This window comes from Heloderma suspectum, chromosome 4, assembly GCF_057233095.1.
Source record: "Heloderma suspectum isolate Gila_16-S chromosome 4, 16-S_ref, whole genome shotgun sequence".
NCBI lineage: Eukaryota > Metazoa > Chordata > Lepidosauria > Squamata > Helodermatidae > Heloderma > Heloderma suspectum.
In genome coordinates this window covers 239,548,234-239,563,359 of record NC_139461.1, presented here as the reverse complement: position 1 = coordinate 239,563,359, position 15,126 = coordinate 239,548,234, and the positions used below count along the sequence as shown (strand labels likewise).

Below are 15,126 nucleotides of genomic sequence, written 5' to 3'. Positions count from 1 at the left end.
CCTTAGTATTGCAGTCACTGAATACATGTGTGAGCCTCCGACTTAACTGAATTTTTAAATTCAGGTTTCTTGGAGTACAACATTATCGATTGAACCATATTGGTTCTTATTAGACCTGTGTACACTGCATGGATAAGGATGAGGTAGCTTTTGAAAACAAAAATAAAACTTGAATTTCTTAAGAGTTATTTTTCCAAATAACACTATATCCACATTTTAATGCATGTTTATTTTTTGATGTTCTACATTTAATTGAAGCTGTATAATCAATTCTTTGCAGTATATATTGATACAAAGAGAATCTTGTCGAGAAACATGAGACTTATTTATAAATGGTCAAGAACAATACAGCTCTAAATAGCAGAGTGAGAATCCTGACATAACCAATTTCCACTTTGTATCTTTTCTCTATTTCCTATGTGTGTGGAGAAGTTCTCTAACCCTGTAATTTACATGGCTTTCTTTTGTATGCTGCTGTGACCTCTTTACCACAGGAGCCAGTGGTAGCTAGAGCAATAGTCTCCACAGCAAGAGGTAAAGCATTGGGCTGGGATCAGTACTGCTATATTCCATGAGGTTAGTTGGTATGGAGAAAAAAGAATCTGTCTGTATTCACCAGGTTTTCTAGTATGGAAAGAGTTGGATACTAGAAAGAAAATAAATTATCTACTTAAGGTTGTGGGGGCAAATTGTACCAGTTTCAAAGAACTGCAAGTCGAGGGGTGAGTGTGTGTTTACTTGGAAGGTTTGAAAAAATCACCCAACTTTCTGGGCTTATTTACAAACTGGTAATTTGATCACATATATGATATAGGAATTTTTGGACATTCAACCCATTAGGATCTCCATGTTGAGCAGAATCACAGTTCAGACCATGTATAAATTAAGGAAGAGAATAGTTCTATCGAAGAATCCACAAAAAGATTTCCCCCACAGGTCATGCTTTTTTTAGTTCTTGGTTGTATAGAAGCACAAAGATCCAGTGTTTGTCACATGATTAGTTGTTTGCAGACAAGATTGTGTTGGCTCTCTTTCATGTTGTCATTTCAGGGCTTACAGATTGCACAGTATTTCAGAGGGGAAATTACCAAAGAGAATGGCTCAGAGAGATGGGAGGCTTTTAGTGTTTTGTTTCTTCATGCCTTTCTGATGGCGTGTTCTTGGAAGTATACAGTTTGTATCATGTGTGGGTTATAGAAAAGTGTGGACTCTTGAGTTACCTTTGTTCACTCCATTGGCTCTGCTCAGCAGAACACTGAAGCTAACTGGAAGTCCTTTTTCATTAATGAAGGTGAAAAAGTATTTTGAGAAATGAAATCAAATTACATTATAATATTTTGATTGTAAAACAAAGCATAGGTATTTGCAAAAGATGTGAAATATAAACTGAAATATAAACCCGAAGTGCTTGGGTAAACAGCTACAGCAATGTTGAAGCTGTAATGTTGAGTTTAGTGTAAACAAAACAAAACCAAGCCCATTGTCAAATACTAGCCTTGAGATTGAGTTGTACAGCACAGTTCTGAGTGCAGCAAGCAACAGAGTGGTTTTCGTAGTTTCTGTAGCTCACATATAATGGGTTCTGTGCCTGCATAGAGCCTCACTCAACATTCTGGAGCTGAGCAGAATTTTGGCAGGAGCTCATCCCCTACCCTCGGCACATACGCTGAAAGGGCATAGCTCCTGCTCTTCTTGCTTAGTTCCTTTTCAACTGCAGCTGCAGCATGTGACTATAGAGAAACTACTTCACTGCATGACTAGCTTATTACTTTCTAATTGTGATCACATCTTCAAACCTGCTTAGGAATTAAACTCATAGAGAAGAAACTAGGCATGATGCTACCTACCCCTGTTGATGTAAAGCAAAATATGTTTTTGCAGAAATAAATATATAAACCCATGAAACAAATTATAATGTCAGGTAGTTAGAAGATCTGAAAAGTCAGAATACTTAATGTACAATTTGTGTCTACAGGAACATCCTATTGCAGATTAGGATTTCTGGTAGCTATTAGGGATGTAGCTGAGATCACTTGACTAGTGTTCTTGTATATTACAATCTTTCACAAGTAGCTAATGCATTAGGAAGAGTGGACAGTTTGCGTCATCTGCATGGGAACTGGGAAAACTTGCCTCAGAATTCAGGGTTAGCTCGCACTTTTAATTCAGCACCATTTGCCAAGTACTTGTAATACACAGGGCAAGTTCTTCCTAAAATGAGTTTCTGAACTTGCTGAATTCTGAAGGAAGTGAAGAATACTGCTAAAATAAGTGGTTCAGGTTTTTGTAGAAGTAACATTTGCAAATTTGGGTTGCTGGAATAAATTTAAATGCAAGTTCAGGTGTAAGGGTTGCTTTGTTTAAAAATTCTAAGCAACTGTTAGAGTACACTCTTTTACCAGTCTTCCACAGGAGGACTACTAGAGCAGATATGTTCCTTAGAATGGAGATTGCCTTTATAAAACACTGAAGTCTTAGAAGAGACCACAGTCCTTGAGGTTCTCTTTGATGATGACATCCGTGACCGCATCAAATACAAATTTGACGTTCTGTGTGTCTGTGGCACAAGTCATGTGACTGTAGATTTCTTTCACATCTTTTCTCATGTTCAGATCAAGGAACTGAAGTTTGATGTAGTTCCCTGCATCTTCAAACGTATTGGGACCTGTTCACAAAAAGGAAACAAAGGAAAGGATGGAAATGTTGCTGAAAGATACATAGCTTATTTTAAAGTTTATGGCTTGAATCCTGAGTTGCTTTCTCACAAAAGATCCTTTGATCCAGGTGCTTCTCCTGCTGGTGTAAGGGAAGGGGAGGTGATTTTTGCAGATACCTCCCCACCCCCCTGTGTCACTTCCTACACTGTTCTAGAGAGTCCCCAACCCTCTGGAGGAGATTTTCAGGGAGCTGCAGAGGGAATTGGCAAAAATCTCCTTCCACCAGTGGGAGCATTCTATGAACAGAGTTCCACACACAGGATCTTAGAATCCAAAGCCATGCATTTCTCTCCCTCTCTTAGAGTTTGATCTGTTGCTTGGCAAGAACATTTATGTAAATATAGTGTGACAATCCCAAACACACTTTTTCCACCAATTGGTAAGAAACAAACCAGTAAAAACACTCGAGCTCTTCCAGTTCCCTTCATATGAAAATAGGATAGGAAGTAGCATTCATAATAAACATGATGTAAATTGAAATGGATAGTTACCTTTAAACTCAGCAACTTTTGGAATGTGCCTGTGTGTGACTTTTGAAACCTATGCCACTTTAAGATACCCTTTTTCTACCTGTGTTGACTTTGGTGCAGCAAGGTTTTTTTTTAATCAAAGGCTTGTCTCTCCTGAATGGCTTGTTCATGCATTTGGAGTTGAGTTTCAAACTACTGAATGTGTAGCTCAGTTTTGGCAGGAAAATTAATACATAACACTATTTCCACAGTGGATGATATAAACGGATTAGAAATGACTGGTAAGACCTTTTTAAGCATGACAATGTTCACCCATGTATAGTGTGTGTTCCACCACAATTATGCATCCATGTAGGGAAAAAGTCATTTGTGTACCAGCTCTTGGATCTAACTACTTTGGCTTCCATAAAAAGGAATGTTTTGACCAACTCACCGTCATAATCTGGGAAACAAATGCTGAGATGTACTTTCTTGATCTTTACCTCAAAGAGGTCCTTCTTGTTTAGGAATAGAATAATGGAGGTGGCAGCAAAGAACTTGTGATTGCATATGCTGTTGAACAGATGCAAAGATTCGTGCATGCGGTTCTAGAGAGAAGACCACACATTTTAAAAACTGAAGCTCAACGATTTTGTGTATCTGCTCAGTCTGTCTTCAGAACATGCTGCTAGACACCTTCATTAACAAACAAAAGATGTGACCATTACCCCAAATGCATCTCAATTTTTACTCCAGGATTTTCCTACTTATTAAAAAAGTACAGGCAGGGTAGAGTGACTTGAATGACACTTGCCATTCTCAAGGTCTGAAAGATTAAATTTTACCTTGACTTATTCATTCCCATCTGTACAGCACAAATCACTCTGTATATTAATAAAGTGGGTATGCTGCATGTGGACATGAGAGGACAGGACTGGATCCCTATAGTTGTGAAAACTCCCTGAGATATTTATTTAAAATCTTGATTTTTTAAAAAGAGATCCCATGCATTCCATTGCAATAATGAAAAGACAAGCAAAAACACTTCTAAGGAATAAACAATAACATGACCAATACCCTTGGTTTTTCAAAAGAAAACGAATGAGTGGATGTAAGGTAATACAACATACATCAGGGGTCAGCAATGTGGTCCCTGCAGGTGTACTGACACTCCCCAAGATCCCTGCTGGTGCTCTCCAAGACCCCCTTGCACTCCCCCAGCCCCTAACTGCATTCTTCCACACACCTCACCTCTGCACTGCTGAAGCCCTAAGGTGGAAGCAGGAAGTCAGCATATCAGAAGAAGACTTGGGTGGGAAAGGTCCATGGTGGGGGACAGATTCCAGCTGAGGGCGGGGGATGAAAATGGAGAAATCCCACATGCGTTGCAGGAAGGATGAGCCAAGAAGAGAGGGAATCCTCCCCCCACCAAATAACAAATGTGCTAATGGGAACCCCCAAAACTACAAATGTCCCTGCAGGATGGAAAAAGTTGCTTACCCTTGTCATCTGTAATCCCTAGGGGTAGTATCCAACACGACCACTCCGCCTCCACTGGTTCCAGGGCGCTTGCAGGGCTTGTGCAACAGGGCTTTCGTGTTTCTAAAATAACCCCGGAAATGAGTGGAGACACTCATTTCCAGAACAGGGCTGGTCAATGGGGCTCCCTTCAGCGAGGTTTGCTGATCTGCACCATTGCAGAAATGAGCATTTCACCTTGTTTCTGATGGGTTTGGGAACTGCTCAGTTCCCACTGCACTAGCGGGATGTCCCACTAGTGCAGGGGCAGTATTAGATACTGCTCTAATGTTGTAAATTTTTCAGACCTCAAATAAAAGTTCTCCTTTGAACATCGTTAATGAAAATACAGTGGAAACCTCATGAGGGAAAATACCACTTTTAATCAAATAAAGGGTTGTTTTCAGATTTCTCTCTAGTGGAATTCTGCTCAGGGGATGTACCTGCTGGTGGAGTGGGGGTGAGTGTTGTTTCCCAGTTTCCTGTGCAACCCTATCTACACCTGCACATTATTCCATGGGGTTAAGGGACCATCCAGAAAAGGGGGGGGGGTTGCAGGGGAAAGGGAATTGGTGAAAATTGCCAGCTCCTTTCCTTCCAGTGGGGGCCTCTGTAAACCAAAGAAACCCTTCTGTTCAAGGAAGGACAAGCCTAGATCCAACCCATGATGTTTTAAATAAAGTGTTTAGGTTATACATGTAAAGTTCTTGTACAGGATAATTTTGACAGACTTACATTTAAAATTTATTATGAAGTGAAAGGTGTGCTTTTGGTCACAACAAATGCACTTTTTCAGAGTTCCCCTCTTGATTTAATTCTAAGCAATTTGGCTCAGTAGTTGATACATCTATGAACTCTCCCTCTTTGGTCTAATTGCTGGTACTTTTCTGAAGTGCTGTTTTGCCTTTTAGTTAAAAAAAAAAAATCAGGTCTCACAGCGGAGTTGACAGATTTCAATCTGTTGTTTTATCCCCATCTGCCTACTGCTCTTAGCCAAAGTTTTTACTCCTCTGGTGGCATTTTCCATAGTGAACTTCTTCAACCTGGCACCCTCCAAATGTGTTTGATTAAAACTTACATCATCCCAGTCAGCTCCTATGCTGACTGGTGATGATGGGAGTTTTAGTTCAATGCCTCTAGAGGGTGCCTGGTTGCAGAAGGCTGCTCCAGGGGCGATAAACAGGCCTTACAAAGTGGCGATTCTAAGGGGTTTGTTGCTCCTAATTCCAGAGCGTGGAGAGAACACTGCAGGCAAATCTCCCCACTCCAAGTAATAATCTCTTTTAAGTCTAAAAGAGAGCTTCGCACGCTACACTTGAGTGGAATTTCCCAAATGCCTCCCTTATTTCAGTAGAAAGTTGCTGCAGGCTTGTTTGTTTTCCTCTATGCTTGGAGACCAGATGTGCTTATGTTGGACTATGAGAAAGCAGCTGATGGTTTTCTGCCAAGTCATCTTTAGCTTCCTTCTCTAATTTGATTGGTCTTGATGGAGACAGTGCAATCAGCTGTAGGGTCAAACAACTGAAACATGCACATTTTAAAGAATTTTGCACAACTTGCTAGGTGTGCTGCTGTGATTCCATGCCCACCCCTTCTTTTGTTAGATTTTCAGCAGCCTAGTCCTATTGGTGAAGAACCTTGCTATGCTTTCGTAGGGTTCAGAGGAATAACCTCCCCCAGTGTGAGACTTACAGATCTTGCAAGATGGGGAAGTCTTCACAACCTACACTTCCCTTTTTGGAATCAACAGGGTGTTCCTGAGACTCATTTTTTAAAAGGAACTGAGCAGTTGGCCTTCCCACTCTGGCCTGCAGGAACCCTGCAAAGCCAGGAATGGAGTTCTGCTGACTATTCCTGTGCTTTTCAAAGCCTGCCCTGTCCTATCGATGTTGATGTCACCTTTGATGGAGGCTGATGGGATTCTTCCCGATCTTTATAGTACACATGGAGAATTGGAATTAACTGATTCTAGGATGTTGCTGTTCTACGCAAATTAATCCCAGCTCCCAACTCTTTAACTGCTTATAGAGAAACATTTAATTTCAGGTAGGGCTTAAGCCAGTGTCAGGCGAATATTGTTTTGCTTCCTGGACTTGCATCAGAGCAGCACAATGTGGCAAATGAACCACTAAGTGCCCTCAAGGCTCTGCAATTTCCCTCTCTCTGTTTTGCTGCCTTGGAGCATGACTTTCAGTGGGCTGTTTGGGCAAAGGTCAGCTTCGGGCATTGCTGCTCCTTCTGTAGGACAAGGGGGCTGATACTGTGCTTCTGTGTGGCTGCTGGATTTCAGCATAAAGGCAGACATGTTTGGCAGTGGAACAGTCCCTGAACCCCCTAACATTTGAGCTAGAAAACATACCACTTCATCATCTTCTACCAACACCATGTCATAAGCACTGAGAGCTCCACAGAAGATGATGCAGGTCACCCCTTCGAAGCAGTGGATCCACTTCTTACGTTCTGACCTCTGCCCGCCTACATCAAACATCCTGCAGAAGAAAGAGCCATGGTTTGTGGCATTCATTCAGCACCTTTTGAAACAATGCAGCAGAGGGGAAGCATCATTCTGCAGAATTGTAGCTGAAATGAGCAGTTGTTTGGAACTGAAAATAGGTGTATCTTTTACTACCCATCAGGCCAGTTAAAAGATGTATAATGCAACAGTTTAGAATGAAAGTGTCAAGATTATACTCTGAAATGTAAAAGCAATGCAGGTTGGCAAATAGTTATTTAGGAAATAGATGTCCCAGTTTTTCTTTGATGGAATAAAATAGCCCCAGCAGCATAGTCAGTAAAATGCTGCAGCAACAGAAAAACAATAAATTAAAAAATACATTCCAAAGGCCTTCTTGAAAAGCTAGGTTGGTTCCCTGTTGCCTAAATGCTGTGGCGGCTGGAGGCTTGGCTGTCAGTGGGGGCTGTGTGAATCCGCTATGGGTTTCAGTCAGAACTCTAAAGGAGCTATCCAAGGTGCTTCCCCACCTTGGATAGCGCCTTCAGAGTTCTGGCTGGAACCCAGAGCAGATTTATCGCCCCACTGACATCCAAGCCACCAGCTCCCCCTGCCTGAATGTACTCCATGTTGGGGCCAAGCGTGTTTCTCTGGAGACTGGGGCCAGTACTAAGAATGGCCTAGTAGTAGTGGACAGCAGCTGTTCCTCATCGGCAAGGGTGCATTGAGCAGGCCTCAGATGCTGGGATGGAGTGTACAGAGGCATATACAGGAGAAGGCAATCCTTAAGTAGGCTAGAATTAAGAAGTAAAATGTACCCATGCCGAAAACTGGCTGGAGCAAAAGGATTAGGTAGAGGACACTTTGAAGGAGTTTTGCTTACCTGAAGTTGAGGTCTTTGACAGAGAACTTTGTCTCTATGATTCCTGTGGTCTTGACTCGTGATCGCAATACATCCTGTTCATTGGGGAGGTAGTTGGGGGCTGTGATCCTATCCAGTTGGTCCAAGTAGCTGCAGAAAAAAATGGAGAAGTAGTTTATAAGAAAGTTTGTTCACCCTCAACAGTAACTCAGTTTGGAAATTAATTTTATTTATTTATTCATTCCTTCATTCATTTCATTTCTATACCACCCAATAGCCGAAGCTCTCTGGGCGGTTCACAAAAATTAAAACCAAACAACACACAATAAAACAATTTAAAATATATAGAACATTAAAACCAATATATAACAATAAAACCACAATAAAACCTAGCAGCAGTGCAGGAGTTTAAAATACAGATTTAAAACAGCAAAGCTAAAAATTTAGAAAGCTAAAATGCTAAAATGCCTGGGAAAATAAAAAGGTCTTCACCTGGCGCCAAAAGGAATACAATGTAGGTGCCAGGCGAACCTCATTCCAGAGCCGGGGTGCCACAGCAGAAAAAGCCCTCCTCCTAGTAGCCGCCTGCCTCACTTCCTTTGGCAGGGGCTCATGGAGAAGGGCCGCTGAGGATGATCTTAAGGTCTGGGCAGGCACATATGGGAGGAGGCGATCCTTCAGCTAACCTGGCCCCAAGCCATTAAGGGCTTTGAATGTTAACACCAGCACTTTGAATCGGGCCTGGAAATGGACAGGCAGCCAGTGCAGCTGGAAAAGTACTGGCGTAATATGAGCTCGCAGGCCAGTCCCTCTTAACAATCTTGCTGCCCTATTTTGGACCAGCTGAAGTTTCCGGACCATTTTCAAAGGCAGCCCCACGTATAACGCATTGCAGTAATCCAGATGAGAAGTTATCAGAGCATGGATAACTGTAGCTAGGCTATCTCTGTCCAGATAAGGGCGTAGTTGGTATACCAGCCTAAGTTGATAAAAAGTGCTCCGTGCCACTGAGTTCACCTGTGCCTCAAGTGACAGTTCTGGATCCAAGAGCACCCCCAAACTATGAACCTGATCCTTTAGGGGGAGTGCAACCCCTCCAGAACAGGTTGAATATCACCTAGCCGGGCAGACAAACCACCCACTAACAGTACCTCCATCTTGTCTGGATTGAATTTCAGTTTACTGGCCCTCATCCAGTCCATTACCGTGCCCAGGCACTGATTCAGAACAGCCACTGCCTCACCTGGTTTTGATGAGAAAGAGAGGTAGAGCTGGGTGTCATCCGCATATTGATGGCACCTCAGCCCACACCTCCGGATAACCTCCCCCAGCGGTTTCATGTAGATGTTAAACAGCATGGGGGATAAAATAGAGCCCTGTGGAACCCCATGGCATAATTGCCATGGCACAGAGCAATAATCCCCCAGCACTACCTTCTGGAATCAGCCATCCAAGTAGGAGCAGGACCACTGCAGTGCAGTGCCTCCAACTCCCAACCCAGACAACCTATCCAGAAGGATACCATGGTCGATGGTATTGAAAGCCGCTGAGAGGTCCAGGAAAATCAACAGGGTCACACTCCCTCTGTCCCTCTCCCGGCAGAGGTCATCCCACAGGGCGACCAAGGCAGTTTCCATTCCAAAACCAGGCCTGAAGCCTGATTGAAATGGATCTAGATAATCCATTTCATTCAACAGTGCCTGGAGCTGTCCTGCAACCACCCACTCAGGCACTTTGCCCAGGAAGGGGATGTTGGCCACTGGCCTATAATTGTTAACATCCTCTGGGTCCAGGTTAGGCTTTTTCAGGAGTGGTCTAATTACCGCCTCTTTTAAAGTGGCAGGCACCACTCCCTCTCTCAAGGAGGAATTTACAACCTCCTGGACCCAGCCAGACAGCCCCTCCTTGTTTGATTTAATAAGCCATGAAGGGCAAGGGTCAAGCACACAAGTGGTCAATCAGACTTGGCAAAGCACCTTGTCCACATCCTCAGGCCTCAGTAACTGAAACTCATCCAATAAAACTGGACCAGACGGTGCTCTGAATGCCTCTACCAATGGAACTGCATTAATGGTGGTGTCCAATTCATGACGAATCTGAGCGACTTTATCTTCAAAGTGCCGTGCAAACTCGTCACAGCGTGCTACTGAGGGTTCCACCATCTCTCTCCCTGGCCCAGAATGTAACAGGCCGCGAACCACTAGGAAAATCTCCACTGGACGACACTGAGAAGATGCAATGCTGGTGGAAAAGAACTGTTTCTTTTCCACCCTCACCGCCACAGAGTAGGCTTGATAGTGGGCTCTTACCTGTGTTCGGTCAGACTCAACACGAGTTTTCCTCCACCTGCGTTCTAGCCGTCTCCCCTCTTGCTTCATTGCCCAGGTGTATACCAAGGAGCTGGCCAGGCTCTGCTCAGAGGGAGAGGGCGCTTGGGCGCAATCGTGTCAACCACCCGAGTCATCTCTGCATTCCACAGAGCGACCTGGGCTTCGACCGGAGCACCAGCCATACCAGCAGGAAAATCCCCCAGAGCACACTGGAATCCATCAGAATCCATTAATCTCTGGGGGCAGACCATTTTAATAGGTCCCCCACCCTTGCAGAGGGGGAAGGCTGCCATGAGTCTAAACCTCAGCAGGAAGTGATCTGTCCATGACAAAGGGACAGATGTTAATTCCTCCACTTTCAGATCACCATCCTCCTGCCCAGTCGAGAAAATCAGATCAAGCGTGTGTCCTTTTATATGCGTTGGGCCGATAACATGTTGGGACAGCCCCATGGTTGTCATGGCGGCCATGAAGTCCTGAGCCGCCCCGGATACAGCGGCCTTGGCATGGAAGTTGAGATCCCCCAGGACCATCACCCTAGGGGTCCTCAACACCAAGTCCGAGACCACCTCCGTCAGCTCAGGCAGGGAGTCTGATGGGCACCGGGGTGGGCGGTACACCAACAGAATCCCTAATCTGTCCCGGGTACCCAACACAAGGTACAAACACTCAAGATCTGCACTCGAATGAGCAGGAAGCCTGGAGAGGGAGATTGAATTCCTATAGACCACGGCAACCCCCCCTCCCCGACCCTCAAGTCGGTGTTGGTGCTGCACCGAGTACCCAGGAGGGCACAGCTGGGAGAGAGTGACCCCTCCCAGTTCCCCCACCCAGGTCTCAGTAATACATGCCAGGTCAGCCCCCTCATCCACAATCAAATCATGGATGAGGGAGATTTTATTTTGGACCGACCTGGCATTCAGCAGCAGCACCACCAGACCCAAGGGCAGACTGGTAAGGCTGCCAGGAACCATCAGGTTGGGGGAAGAACCAGAAGAGGGGACAGCTGTAAGGTGTCTAGCCCCTCTTCTTTTCAGCTGGCCTGTTAATCCCCCAATGCCATACCTCCCCCTGCCCATGACCACAGTTATAGTGGCACCTCCCCGACCCCCTGAGTTGCCCAATAGTCCTCCCAGGCACATATTAAAATGTTAGGGTATAAAATTTGTATTTCCAGTTGAAAGATGAGGTGCTGAGCTTGCCCAAAGCTACCTAGTGCCTTAATGGCTGAGGAGGTTTTTGAACCCACAGCTTGCAGGTTCAAGCCATTGCATCATTTTTGGCTGAATGCTGTCACCCTAACAGCTTGGGCATAGAACCAAATGGCTGAAAGTTCTGGCTGCTGTGCACAGTCAGCCATACAGGAAATCATATGAGAGCAACTGGGAATTGATCTCAAAACATTTTTCTACTTGGGTTAAAGAGGGCTCATGAGCAACTGTTGACTCTTCACTTAGGCAGTGACTGCAAAGACATGCAAGTATTTGCCAGGGGCTTTGCTTTGAGGTATCAAAAGGATCAGTAGTGTAATGGCAAATTCAGAAGTGCAGGGTCCCTTCATGATCATCACACCCCCTTCTAAAATTATACAACCTTGTAAGATTACACAATACAAATGAGCTTTCAGTCACTTACTTTGTTTGGAGTATCTGGTCACCCTAATTCAGAATTATTAAAAAGTCCATTTGAAAAGAAAGAAAAACACACACACACAAAGTCATGTCCAGCAACTTGCTAGAAAATTTTGTTTGGTTAATCATAGAATAGTAGGGTTGGAAGGGGCCTCTCTAACGCCATCAAATCCAACTCCCTGCTCAATGCAGTAATTCAAGTCAAAGCATCCCTGACAGGTGGCTGTCCAGCTTCATCTTGAATGCCTCCAGTGTGGACTAAAAAGGTTAGTCCTTTTTAATTCAAGAAACGTGTAACAGTAAAATAATAATAATAATAATAATAATATAACCATGGTATATTTATTATTAATTAATATTATGAAAAGCCATTGCAACCAGGTGTGAAGCAATGCCACATTAAAATAAATGGAACTCAGTCTGCGGTGACCCACAACTCCTTTAAGGCTGCAATCCTATACACACTTATTCGGGAGTAAATCCCATTGAACATAATGGTACTTCTGAATAGACGAGTAGGATTGCCCTACAAGGTTACAAGCATAACTACACTCACTATGGGAGTAAACTGAAGTCCGAATCAGCCCCCCTGCCCAGTAGCTATGGATGTAGACAAAACATACTCAAGTGGTGGGTTAGGAACAGACTTTTACTGGAGAGATGAATCTTACCTTTTCTTCTTACCTTGAGATGAAATTTACATCTCAAGGTAAGTTGGCTGATTTCAGCCCCATGGTCAGCATCACTTGCAAGAGGAAGAAGGAAGAAGATGGGAAAGTAGAGGGAGGAGACAAGGAAAAGGCGGAACGACCTCTCAGAGATCCCCTCCCATCTTACTTATATGAACCCTTCAAGTTCAGGTTAAGTGACTCATGTGTCCAACATAGACTCCATTGAACACATCGGGACTTACTTCCGAGTAAACAAGCCTAGGATCCTACTGTCAACCTGAGGGGTTGGATTCAACCCCAGGTCCCCTCCTGCACCTTGAGGGACAAACTCGATGTGCAAACAAACAGCAGGTGAAAACCTTTCACTGCATAGCGCTAAAACATGGTCCCCTGCTAACCTCTGCACATCAGGCCCACTAGAATCCCTCTCCCGCACACAGCAAACCTCACGCATAAGCACGAGCGGCAAACAGCAGCGACAGTGCCCCCCCCCCCCCCGCCGTGGCCCGCAGCAGATGCAGCCCTGAGCGGGTGGCTGGTGCTGCAGGATGACGAGGGCTGGGCCGGGCACGCAGGCACGGAGCGGGGATGGGCGGCAGAGTGAGGACAGGGTCAGGAAGCTGAGGGGCCTGGCGGCTGCTCAGGAACTGGAAGACGGAGAAGCCAAGAACTGAGGAGAACAAGGAGCGCGTGGCAGGTGAGAGGCAGCCCCCAGTCGCGCTCCCTTCCTCTGCTCCCTCCTCCTCCCACCGCATCTGCCCCCGCCGCAGCCAGAGCAGACTGTGACCCAGCCGAGAGCCGGCGCCAGTAAAAGGGCAGGAGCGAAGCCCCGGCGCGACCCCCCAGCACTACCCCGCTGAAGGATTGCGCAGTTCTATTGCAAGTTGCCATTTCGCAGTTCATTGGACCGTTTGGCTTGATCTATTGAACTGTACAGCTTTTTTGCTTCTTGCAGAAAGAATGCAAGCCCCTTTTAACAGATGCAAGAGGTCTGCGTTTCAAACCTTTAATGCTGATGATGGCGAATAGCGAAAGGACAGCTCTTGTACCAGTGGGGAGTCGGAGGAGATGATATCGGTTCCTGTGGCCACAGCTAGGACAGTTGGCTTCCAGGGTCCTAAACTGCCTCTGGAAGTTGGGAGTATACGGTAGAACAGAACAAGTGCGAGCACAGCTTATATCATGTGTCGTTAATATGATCAGAAAACAGCACGCAAGTATTAGAAACAGCATTAGCTGTTTAAGTCCTAAAACATGTGGGAGGGCATTGTTTGTTTGTATCCCAAAGCCATTTACACAGTAAATACAATGACCTGATATAATCAGGATCTGCAGTCTGAGTAAGGTATCTATTGATGATGGACATTTTGTTTAAGCTTTGAATTACAAAATACACAGAAGACTAACAGGATGTACCTGGTTTGTTCTCTTTCTCATCCTTAATCAGTTGTAAGACGTGTCCCTTTGGCTGTGAGTTCATTCAAAAACGTTCACTGACTTAAGTGTCCCATTTGTACCTATTGAAGGATATTAATCTGGAAATGTCCATCTCCATGTAATCTCTTGACTGGTTTACTTAAAAATGTAATCTCTTGACTGGTTTACTTATAAAAATGAGTTTCCCAGCTTTTAAAGCAAGATTATCTTTGTAAACCTCCCAGAGAGCTTTGACTATTGGCCAGTATAGGAATGTAAGAAATGAAATTATTCCTACCCATTGTGTTCAGTTTCTAGCCTGTCTCTTCCTGAAGAATTTGGGAAAGCAACAATTTAAAACTGAAACTGTATATGAGGTAGCAGTTAACATCAACACAGCATATGTGCTAACAAATTGACATTTGCACCATGGGCTAAATCCCAAATTCAGTCCAACTTAAAGTAGACCATTGAAATCAATGGGGCTCACATTAGTCATGACTAAGTTAAGTCCCATTTCTCTCAATGGGCCTATTCTAAGTATGACAAAATATGGATCCATTCCCTTTAGAAGTCGCTTTAGACAGATGTCCAGACCTTGATGTAATTCCCGTGCCTTACTCTACTCCAACAAACCCTAGTTCCCATGCCTGCTGCAAATAAGGGCACAATCCTATAGGGATAGGAGGCCACCTCTGAACTCGGAGGGGACCGCCTATCCAGTGTGGAGAAGCACGGAGGGGATCATTCCCTCTGCGCTTTTCCTGCCCTGCATTTGCGGCTAGACAGTCAATTTCGGCTGTGTAGCCGCAGGAAGGCAGAGCAGGGGAGGAGGCTGCCGGATGACATATAGGATGTGTTGTACTGGCATTTCTGCCCTCCGCGCCCCAGAACGCCCCCGGAATGCCCCATTTTGGCCGCTCCACACTCCTCTTCTGAGTGGGAAGCGCAGGGCTGTTCCACGCTGCCTGTGAGGCAGCGCGGAGGCAGGCGGGGGGAAGGTCGGTTCCTGGAAAACCACATGTCCTATGCCTGTCTAGCCACTGACTAGTGGCCATAGGATTGCTCCCTCCATCTGTA

The 15,126-nt window shown here is 44.9% G+C and overlaps 1 protein-coding gene across 1 annotated transcript in view; it reads right to left on the bottom strand.

The window, feature by feature from the left end:
- Nucleotides 1-210: 210 nt before the first annotated feature.
- The window catches only part of GNAT2 (G protein subunit alpha transducin 2), a 31,399-nt gene continuing 16,483 nt past the window's right edge, over nucleotides 211-15,126 (bottom strand). The window contains exons 5-8 of the mRNA XM_084852866.1: nucleotides 8,020-8,148; nucleotides 7,044-7,173; nucleotides 3,621-3,774; nucleotides 211-2,665 (exon numbers count right to left, since the gene is read on the bottom strand). Coding sequence (XP_084708992.1) covers nucleotides 2,475-2,665; nucleotides 3,621-3,774; nucleotides 7,044-7,173; nucleotides 8,020-8,148 — 604 coding nt within the window. The 3' untranslated portion in view covers nucleotides 211-2,474. The remainder of the gene's footprint in view (nucleotides 2,666-3,620; nucleotides 3,775-7,043; nucleotides 7,174-8,019; nucleotides 8,149-15,126) is intronic.